The sequence below is a fragment of the Bidens hawaiensis genome, unplaced genomic scaffold, assembly GCF_021521415.1.
Source record: "Bidens hawaiensis isolate Kalapana, Puna unplaced genomic scaffold, B.hawaiensis_p1.1 tig00004364_1, whole genome shotgun sequence".
In the NCBI taxonomy this organism is placed as follows: domain Eukaryota; kingdom Viridiplantae; phylum Streptophyta; class Magnoliopsida; order Asterales; family Asteraceae; genus Bidens; species Bidens hawaiensis.
Genome location: NW_027491263.1, coordinates 185,637 through 197,153, shown reverse-complemented (window position 1 = coordinate 197,153; position 11,517 = coordinate 185,637). Strand labels below are relative to the sequence as shown.

The following is an 11,517-nucleotide window of genomic DNA, read 5'->3' as shown; positions in this document are numbered from 1 at the left end:
GAGTTATGTGGTGCATATGCTCGTTCAAGAGAGAGCCAGAGATCCCGGGAGGTAAGGCCTTGAACATGTTGGAAGGATGCTTCAGAAATAGTGGAGATCAGAAGCATTCTCACATGAGCATCATTGGCAACCCAATTGGGGTAACTAGGGTTGTCCATAGATGCGGTGTCAGTGGTGGCAGCAGTACGTGATGGCGGGCAGGGAATTGTTCCGTCTATATAACCAAATAGATGGTTGGTGACTAAGAATGGATGAATCATATTTTTCCAGAATCCATAATTAGTGGGTGAGAGTTTGAAAGCAAACTTATGGGAATTATGGGCCGTCTTCTCAGTGGTTGTGAAAGCAGGGATCATGGCCATGATTTATTGCAGATAGGTTGTGGAGAATATTGACTGTAGGTTATTGTTGGTGATGGAGATTAGGTGTTGCAGGTTGGAGACTGCATGTATTGTTTGGAAGAGAAGAGAAAAAAAAAAATTGCCTGACGGCTGGTAGGGTTTAAGAATAGGTTGATTAACCTAGCTGTGATACCATATTAACACAGAATAATGATTTGATATTATTGAATAAAACCAATTACAGGAAGACCTATATATAGGAATAGATATTACACTTAGATACCGTTAGGAATAGAGAATATAAAATTACTAGCTAAATATATTGTCTAACAAGATACATATTTAGGATTAAATCGTCTGTAAAAAAAGAACTTTCCACACTCTGGCGATGAGAGTTTTGCTGTCTTTAAAGTTTAAATAGTGAAAAATTAAATAAAAGCATGTTTATAGGATTTGTGGGATAAACATCATGCTATTTGGAATTATGGATATTTTAAGGTTTTTCTACATGTTAGGCGCATGAATTGATTATGTTTGTATATTTGCATGAATCACTTTGCATATCTTTATTTGTTGAAATCATAAAGCACATATCTTTATTTGTTGCATAAATCATTTTACAATCTGGGGTGCTAGCTGTTTGAGGGCTTTCAAGGAGGGAGATATCAATGAGTTTAATCTGAATCTGAAAGAATCTAAGCAGGTAATTATGGGTTTGTATTGTAGTTGGATGAAATATGGTTTTCTGAAGCTCATTTTTAACTTGATTTTTCATTCATTTTAGGAGCTTTTGTTTTCTATCTACCATGCAAGTGAGGAGAGCACGGAGTATATATATTCAACTATTGTGAAGCTTCAGGTATGTGATTCTCAACGATTACACAGTTTGTTTGCAACTTAATAAGGCTTGTCCAAAATCTTCTGGTCATCTACTTTGGAACTTGAAGTCCATACTTTAAAGTAAGCGTAATCTTAATTTTATGTTTAAAATAAGTGGATGTATATCAAGCTGAAGCATGATCAAGATGGTTCATGGAGTATGAATAACTTAGTCTGTTGAAAATGCACCTTCTATAATTCTATTTTGTTTAATGCTGTTAGTTATTTATAAACCTGTCAAACAAGGAGGTTAATAATTTAAATAGTTTATGTACTTTTGTTTTTTACTTTGTATAGTATAAAATGCAACAACATGGTAGAATTAATATAAATTTAGGAAGTGAGATATCATTTCTTAGCATACTTGAGTTGAAATTGTTTTACATAAAAACAAGGAAGGGAGATATCATATTGGTAACTTTGTTAGTAAACTTGAGTTAAACAATAAGTTTAAATGAACATTTTTATAATAAGTTTCTTTGGACCTTTGGCAGATCTTTTGTCATCTTGGTCTAGCCTGGGATTTGCGATGGGCATCGTTAGATGGAAAGAAAGATAATCACACCGAGACACAGAAATTGTCATCTGGACCGTTTACTCCCAACATGGACCAGGTATAATTAGCCAGTTTCTGATATGATATGTTTTTTAGTACAGGTGGAAAAATGGGCGGGTCAGGTGGGTTGGTTGGGGGTTTAAATTAGGTTCTGCTTTGAATGTGTCATTTTAAGCACAGTCTGAATGGGCTGGGTTGACCCACAAACCTTTGTTTATCCATTTGTCCTTTTTATGAAAAGTTAACACGCCGGTTATTATTACATAAGCAATTTTATATAATTTGAGCAGACATGAACGTGTGTGTGAGAACTTGGGAAATCTAATGCCTTGAAATTGTTTTCTGTAGTTATCATGGTTAAATAAGGAATGGAGCTGCATTCTAAACCGTGCACAATTACATATGAACTTATTAGAACCATTCATCGCATTCAGAAAAGTAATGCTTCAGATTTTAAGTTGCAAGGACTGTACGGTCCAACATCTGTTGGAATCTGCATCTATTCTTCGTAAGGTATGCTTTTATACTGTAATAACTTGATAAAACACAAGACTAATTCTTTATAAAAACAAAGTGATCGGAAAATGATATTTAGCCCCATTTTGTAGGGATGCAGATTCTCTCATGCCGCTGCTGCATTGCATGAGTTTAAGTTTTTCTACATGGGCAGCACTGGAGAAGATTCTAAACTTTACTGGCTTGGAAGGGTATGCGTTAATTTTACCAGTTAACCCTCTTTATGTATTTTTTTAACATCACTTTAGATTACCATCCATAGGCCTGTAAACGAATCGAATGCACACGAAAGGAGCATGCTCATGTTTGCTTATTTAACTTTAACTGAACAAACGATTGAACACTAACAATCAAACGAACGGAATTTTCTTGTTCGTGAAGAAAATGACGTGCTCGTGTTTGTTTATGTATGTTCGTTAAAAGTATAAATGAATGGTTCACGAAACATAACTGACCATAGATAATCAAACATAACTCTGCTAAAACAACTAAAAGTAAATGTGAACCATGTGTTGGGCCTAAAGCATTTTTGAAACTATACTATTTGTAACGGGCCTAAAAGTAGATATATTAACGAACATAAAAGAACGAACTTATACAAGCATAAACTCCCAAACATAACTGAACATAAACGAATTAAAGCGAACACTCACGAACATATATTAACGAACGAGAGATGTGCTCTTAGACGACTTCCCGCAGAACGGTTCACTCATCGTTTGGAGTTTGGATAGTCAACTTTTGGACAAAGCTTGTGTGGCGCGTATCAAAGTGTATCCCGTTTTGACCCAATCCACTTAATTTTGGCAGGTTGAAGAAGCAAAGTTACTGCGGGCCCAAGGTCAGCATGAGATGGCAATTAATCTTGCAAAATATATATCTGAAAGTTGTAAGGTGAACGAGGAAGCTGCTGATGTGTATCGCCTAGTTGGCAAGTGGCTGGCTGAAACACGTTCTAGCAAGTTAGTTATATACTACACCTCTTATTCGTTTTCACTTTCTTTCATACTTGTTTTTTTTCAGATGTTAATTATGATATCAAAAGAAGATTTATTATGATCATGATCATAATCCTAGAATAAAACATTTTAAGAAGTTGTAATGCCATTCATTAGACATAAGACTTTAGACACTTTCAACCCACACACCTGTTTTGGTTGACTACCTTTTTTTTGTTTGACCCGTTAGATATAAAGCATAATCCAAACCGAGTAATGAATGCAGTTCTAACTTTACTGTTAATCTTTGTTTTGTAGCTCAAGGACTATGTTGGATAAGTATTTAAAAAATGCAGTTAATCTTTCTAATGATAACAACGCTACAGACAAAAAGTCTATTGCAAGAAAAGCCCAAACACAGTTTCATCTTGCTCATTATGCTGATGCTCTTTTTCGTAATTATGAGGAAAGACTCACTTCTAACGAGTGGCAAGCAGCTATGCGTTTAAGAAAACATAAGGTTCTTTATACTCTTTTCAATTATAAATAGTTAGTGTGCTAAATATGATTACATAAACTATGTTATTACAATATTAATTCAGTTTTGTACACAAAACAATTTAGAAGGTTGTGTACACTAACAAACCATCCAGATGATTAATCCGTTGACCCATTATTTGGCTTGTAAACAAACCGAACGAACATGAACGAACAATTAAGCAAACGAAGTATTTTTGTACATTTTGGTTCGTCAAGAAAATAAACATGTTTATGTTCGTTTGTTAACATTATGAACGAACGGTTCATGAACATACATGAAAAGAACATAACTGAACCTAGATGAACGAATGTAATTGAGCTAAAAGCAGTTAATAGTAACGTGAAGATGAATGTTTTGGGCCGGAAAAAAGTTATTAAAACTTTTCTAAGCTGTAATGGGCCAAAAAATTGCAATGAATATATTAACGAACGTAAATGAAACTAACTAACTTGTAAGAATGTTGACGAATGAACATAAACAAATTTAAACGAACGAATGTTCATAACGTGTTCATGTTTGTTCGTTTGACTAAATGAACAATTATTTTTGTTCGTATTGAACTTCCTGCCGAACGGTTCACGAACTGTTCCTGCCGAACGGGTCGAAAATGCCACTTTAAATTTAATAAAAAGGAAGTTTTGGTTTATCATTCAATACATAATCACAAGCTTTTACAAACGTGCAATTTTGTAGACGAAGGAACTGGAGGCACTATATAGACGATTCAAGAGTTCATCCAAGGCAAGTGAACATTTACACATTTCTTTTTTAAGTCATCAATGGGCTACATATGGTTTTCATACTTTTCATTTATGGTTTGTAGGGAGAGAAAGCAGAGTATACAGTGAAAATACAAGAGTTGCAAAAACAACTTGCAATGGATAAAGAGGAGGCTGAGAAGTTGCAGGTAGAAAATCAATCACGTGACAATTGCACTCATTGATTTCAAAATTCTGCGTATACATAAATATAATGTTTATATATGTGTATATATTACATTTTTCAGCAAGATAGGGATAATTTTCTCAGTGTAGCACTGGAAGGATATAAGCGATGTCTCGTCATTGGTGACAAGTATGATGTACGCGTGGTATGATCTTATTCTTATCTATTTCCAATACCAATGCATATATTTTGGTTTATATATATTTTGAAGGTGCATATATACTTGTTATTTTACATCTTGATGAATGATTAATGAGTGTATCAGGTCTTCCGACTTGTATCTCTTTGGTTTAGTTTATCCACAAGACAAATTGTTGTAGATGGAATGATCAGCACAATCAACGAGGTACACAAAGAATGAAAATATTTATTAGTTGCTGTTATCAACCTATACACAGTTGATTTAAGATTCATATCATATATGGTTATTATATAGGTACAATCTTACAAGTTTATACCACTAGTATACCAAATTGCTTCAAGGCTCGGTAGCTCAAAAGACAGTCAGGGGCCTAAAAGTTTTCAGGTTAGAGCTTGATGAATGTCTGCAATGTTTTTCATTTTGTTTTTTAGTTTTCTTTATTTCATTTTTAGTTACCTTTTGTGCAGTTTGCTCTGGTTTTTCTATTAAAGAAAATGGCAATTGACCATCCATACCACACGATATTTCAGGTAGTTTACAACTTTCGGATTCGCTAACGAGTCAAATGGATATTTACTATATGTGACTCAAAATCTGGATAAATATCGATTTTCTTTATGTTTTCTTCTAGCTTTTGGCACTGGCAAATGGTGACCGCGTGAAGGACAAACAACGAAGTAGAAACTCATTTGTTGTGGATATGGATAAAAAGTATGCTGCGGAAAGCCTCTTAAAAGAGCTATCTTCTCACCATGGAGCTGTTATGCGACAGGTCTCTCCCCCCCCCCCAGTTTTAATAATTTTTATTATTGACAATGTAAAGAAAATCTACAGTAAGTTATTTAAGTGATGGCTTGTGTTTATTATAGATGAAACAGATGGTAGAAATTTATATCAAGCTTGCTGAACTAGAAACAAAACGAGAGGTAATCTTTTGAATCCCATCTGATCCATTTATGTAAGTGACTGTAAACATGATGGTATGTTAGTGTAAATATGTTAGCATATCTAGTTTATGAACACAGGACAGTTGCGACACTATTTAAGTACCAACAGTTATTTTTATCTGCCTTTTGAGGTTTATTACTTGCTGACTAGATTATGTTAACAGGATACCAATAAAAAGATTGCTCTACCAAGAGATATTCGCAGTGTTCGGCAACTTGAACTTGTAAGTGTTGTTTTTTCATCTATGAAGTATGAACATATATGGATTATGAAGATATACAACATTTAATAACGTTAACTGAATTCATATTGAATACTCTCCTTATGTTTTTATTGGATTTGTAGGTCCCGGTAGTGACATCATCATTTCCGGTTGATCCTAGTTGTCAATATAACGAAGGGTCTTTTCCTCATTTCAAAGGCTTAGCAGATTCAGTCACGTATGTTTACAAAGTGTGAATAATATCATCTTTTAACATATACTAACTTGTCGATTTATTTATTTATTTATTTAAAACATACACAGGATCATGAACGGTATAAATGCTCCAAAATTTGTTGACTGCCTCGGTTCAGATGGTAAAAGATATCGCCAGCTAGCCAAATCTGGAAATGATGACCTCAGACAAGATGCTGTATGGATATAATTTCTCAATCTGTAACTGTTTCTTCATAATGTATAACTAACGATGTCAAAAAAAGGATCATTAAATAACCTTAGTTTAAGCCTGTTTACTGTTGTATTAAATTAAAATAAATGTATTGCAGGTAATGGAGCAGTTCTTTGCTTTGGTCAATACTTTCTTACAAAACCACAGAGATACATGGAAGAGGAGATTAGGGATACGGACATACAAGGTGTTTTCATAAACTCATAGTTAATGTTTCTCTAAAAGATGTTAAAAACTTATTATTTTTTTTAATAGTATTGGAAACTTTAAAACTATACTAATGTTTTATGAAACAGGTGGTTCCTTTTACTCCAAGTGCTGGTGTTCTTGTGTGGGTTAATGGCACATTACCGTTAGGCGAATATCTTACAGGAAGGTCAGTGAAATATGTTTTTTTAATCCTTGGGTCAAGACTTGAAATATGCATTACCTCAAATTGTCTACATTTCAGTTCGAGAAGTGGTGGGGCCCATGGACGCTATGGCTTAGGAGATTGGTCATTTCCAAAATGCAGACAGCATATGGCTACAGTAAGTTGCTTTTGATCCTGTTTCATATAATTATTTGATCATAATATTTTGCATTTTAGTTTTAAGTCTTGGACGTCTCTACAATCTTTGGATCATTTTTGTTTTTGCTGTAATGGATCTAAAACTTTGTACTAGACTACTTGTATATTCAGTATAATTTATGTTTATTTGTTTTGATATAGGAAAATAACAAGCGCAAGGCATTCCAGGAAGTTTGTGACAATTTCAGGTTTTTTTGCATCAAAGGTTTTATATTATCAATACCACGAAGCCATGAATTTCTGTACATATGTATTTTTTATGTTTATGATTATTAATATTTGCAGACCAGTCATGCATCACTTTTTCCTAGAGAGATTTTTACATCCAGCTGATTGGTTTGAAAAGCGACTTGCATATACAAGAAGTGTTGCAGCTAGCTCAATGGTAGTTTATTTTTTTTCTTTAGTTATCAGTATCCTTGATTTTGTTCTTTCAAGTTCCATTAATTTGCTTGTAAACACAAAGTTTATTTCATAGTTTTCATCCACTTTGTTGCTTCCTAAAGACCCTTTCAATCCAATTTTTCTATAAATTTTTAGTGTGCCAAGTATAACTTATATTTCATTAATAATCTGTTTTTTCAAATAAAATAATTTATCAAGTTATGCGTATTAAGTGTATTGGTTGTCTTTCGACCTGCTTTTCTTTAATCCAAGTTTTTCAATGCTATTTGTTTAATCCGTTAAAGATGAAACATAAACTGAATTGGCTATTAACTTTTTGTCCTAAATTTTTAGGTGGGCTACATTGTGGGCCTTGGAGATCGACATTCCATGAATATCTTAATTGACCAGGCAACAGCAGAAGTAGTCCACATTGACCTTGGTGTCTCCTTTGAACAAGGCTTGATGCTCAAAACACCTGAGCGGGTTTCTCTCTCTTTCTTCCTTCTGTTTATTATAATTATTATTATATATTTATTATTTTCATTCCTTCATTTTTTCCTGATATAATGTTGTGTAATGTGAATTGGGAGTAGGTCCCTTTTAGACTGACAAGAGACATTATCGATGGTATGGGGGTAACGGGCGTGGAAGGGGTTTTCAGAAGATGTTGTGAAGAAAATCTATCTGTTATGCGAACAAATAAAGAAGCTTTATTGACCATCATTGAAGTAAGTCATATAAAGTAGAAATGGCAATCTTGACCTGTTTATAATTCGGGCTATGTCTTATCTCAAGCTAAGGGTGTGCACGAAACCGAATTGTAACTGGAGTAACTGACCTAACTGAAGTGTGATAAATGAACCCAATAAAAACCTAAGGTTTGGTTTTATGTTTTTGAGAAACAGATTTTTTGGTTCAATTATGCTATCAAGCAAAAAAAAAAAGAAAACTGAATTGGTAACTGGATTAACTGACATAACTGGACCAAAATAATCGAACCCAAAGAAAAAACCGACGGTTCGGTTTTTTAGTTTTTAAAAATTGATTTTTCAGTAGGGCTTTGCTATTAGCAAAAAAAAAATAATAAAAAACTGTAATCGGAATAGCTAACGTAACTGAATCAAAAATAGCCGAACCCAATAAAAAAAATCTACAATTTAGATTTAAGTTTTCTATAAAACTGATTCTTCGATTCAGTTTTGCTATCAAACAAAAATCGAAACCGAACCAAACTGAAAAACTGAACCCATTGTGAAAACCGTATACTGAAAAAAACCGAAATAAAATGTTTTCGAAAACCGACCGATGTACACCCTTATCTCAAACGAGTAAAATTAAATATATTAGCTTAAGAGATAAACAAGTCAAACGGGCACGGGCTATAACTAACACATTTTTTTTCTCAAAAGTAAGGTTCTCGCTAATATAACTTATTTTTTTTAATCCATTTTAGACATGCCCACTAAGTATATTAATTTTTGACACAAAAGTGTTCCAGGTCGGGTCTGTAAAGGTGATTTAAGTGAATTTAAATATAATGCAGGTTTTTATCCATGACCCTTTATACAAGTGGGCCCTATCACCTCTAAAAGCTTTGGAGCGCCAAATGGTACTTAATCAGCATTTATAATTCATACATACTTCATTATTATTATTATTATTATTATTATTATTATTATTATTATATATTTCCATGTAACAATGTAAACTCGTTTAACGATGTTAGGAAACCGATGATGATCTGGAGGCGAGTTTGGAGGACTCAGAAGAGCAATACGAAGGAAACAAAGATGCAACACGTGCTTTGCTGCGTGTTAAACAGAAACTTGATGGATATGAAGAAGGTGAAATGAGAAGTGTACATGGACAGGTAGGTATATAATTTCAATTTGTAAATTCACATTTAGGATGGCTTATATTTAGGATGCTTGTGTTTGTTTTGTTAGGTTCAACAATTGATACAAGATGCGATCGATCCTGACAGGCTGTGCCATATGTTCCCGGGATGGGCATCTTGGTTGTAGTTAAGATCAAATTTGCGCTGTACATATTTTTTGTCTCGAGTTTACCCTTGTTCCCGATTTGAGGTATTTTGTGCAGGCTTATATGTTTTCTGTTTTACCTTGTGACCAACTCTTATGTAAGTAGTCATGTGTATCAGTTTCTTGTTCCATTATATATATATAGAGAGAGAGAGAGAGAGAGGATTGATTTCTTTTGAGAACCGCTTTGAGTTTTAAGAACTCGAAAGAACTCAACGTAACAACATTTTTTTTAATTTTTTTTACACGTGTAATACGTAAGTGTAAGTAATGTACAAAAAATTACCGTAATTTTTTACACACCGAATCGACTTTTTACACATGTATAACTAAAGTTTAAACTTGTGTAATTAACAAAAATCTTTATTCTCTCTCCTGATTCATTTTTTAATCAAAGAGTTTAAACTTGTGTAATTAACAAAAATCTTTATTCTCTCTCCTGATTCATTTTTTAATCAAATTTAATCTTAGCCACATATTCTAACTCATTTAATTAAATGTGGTTCAAAATTGAGTTATTAAAGTTTTTACAACTTATCAAGTTCTCAAAATATCCCTCCCCTATATATATATATATATATATATATATATATATATATATATATGAAACAGAGCTAGTTAAAATAGTTTTTGTTTTATATCATGTATTTACACGAAATTCGTGTTGATGTTGGTTGTATTTTATATCCACTGACCGCAAACTTTGAAATCTATCTTTTTTTTAGTTAAAAGTAAAATTTGTTCAAGTGTTTCAAATTAACTAAGAGTTTCAAATAAAATGTTCTCAGTAGCTTTGGTTTGCAATTATTAATATGTAAGTAGGTTGTCGTAACAAAAAATATTGATCCCAAAATTTAGTATAAATTAAATACCTTACTTAGTTTATCGGTTTACCGGTACCCTTAAAAATATCAAAAAGTCCTAAAACTGAAAACAAAAAACAATCCTTGCCGGTATATATTAGACGTGCACAAAAAAACCGGTTCCCGAACCTAACTGGTGGAACCGAACCGGAACCGGTTCCAGTTCCTACCCGGTTGGCCCAATACCCGGTTTGGGTATTTTTGTATCCGAAAATCGTACCCGGTTCTCCTATTTGTATGTACTCATCGGTTCCTACCCGGTTCTTAATTGTAATCGGTTCCCTACCCGGTTCTTAATTGTAACCGGTTCGGTTCCTACCCGAAAAAACCGGTTCCGGCGGGTTTTTTTTGAAAAGTCAAACACAGGTCAGACTAGCCGTTGGAACCGGTTCCAATGGTAATATAGCCGTTGGAACCGGTTTTTGAGACACCAAAAAGCCGTTGTAGCCGGTTCCAACGGTAATATAGCCGTTGGAACCGGTTTTTGAGAGAGAATAGAGCCGTTGTAACCGGTTCCAACGGTAATATAGCCGTTGGAACCGGGTTTTGATGCCCGAAACCTATATATAACTTGTTTTCCACCACTTGTTTCACCACCAAACTCAAAAACAAACTAAAATACTACTCCTTTAGCAAACCCGTTCCGTTACCCGACCATCCAACTAAATATTATGGCACCCATCAAAAAAACTAACAAGGAGGCTATATTACCGTTGGAACCGGTTACAACGTTCGTTGGGTTGATCCGGTGACATGGCAATTGATGAAACGCACCATCGCTTTTGAAAACTTCCCGTTCCCACATACCGCCGAAAAATTGTTTGAATTACTTGATGAAGTTATAACGACTTACAACTTGAGAAATAAAATATTTTCGATTTCGTTTGACAACGCTTCAAACAATACTAAGGCGGCCGAAAAATTTATCATTAAATATTCACCACCTTGTTTCGGGGATTTTTTTCATGTTCGATGTGTTGCACATATCATCAACTTGGTTGTTCAAAAAGATCTTGACAATGAAAACATTTGTGACGATTTAAAATTCTTTAGACTAATGTTACAAGATGTCTTCAAAAGTGGTAAAAGAAGACATCTTGAATATAAGAACTATTGCAAGTCGATTGAAAGAAAGTATTTGGGGCCGAATTGGGACGTTCTAACCCGTTGGAACTCA

The 11,517-nt window shown here is 33.9% G+C and overlaps 1 protein-coding gene across 1 annotated transcript; it reads left to right on the top strand.

The window, feature by feature from the left end:
• Positions 1-825: 825 nt before the first annotated feature.
• On the top strand, positions 826-9,459 carry LOC143626433 (serine/threonine-protein kinase ATM-like). Its single transcript, XM_077096533.1, has 29 exons — positions 826-839; positions 978-1,044; positions 1,126-1,200; positions 1,715-1,834; positions 1,878-1,898; positions 2,125-2,289; positions 2,385-2,483; positions 3,103-3,254; positions 3,549-3,750; positions 4,595-4,678; positions 4,778-4,861; positions 4,982-5,062; positions 5,153-5,242; positions 5,326-5,388; positions 5,490-5,630; positions 5,728-5,784; positions 5,970-6,029; positions 6,152-6,246; positions 6,333-6,441; positions 6,575-6,664; positions 6,774-6,853; positions 6,929-7,007; positions 7,190-7,236; positions 7,334-7,433; positions 7,787-7,918; positions 8,029-8,163; positions 8,979-9,044; positions 9,162-9,305; positions 9,382-9,459. Exons 1-29 carry the CDS (start codon positions 826-828, stop codon positions 9,457-9,459), a joined length of 2,730 nt encoding a protein of 909 aa, XP_076952648.1.
• The last annotated feature ends 2,058 nt before the right edge of the window (positions 9,460-11,517 follow it).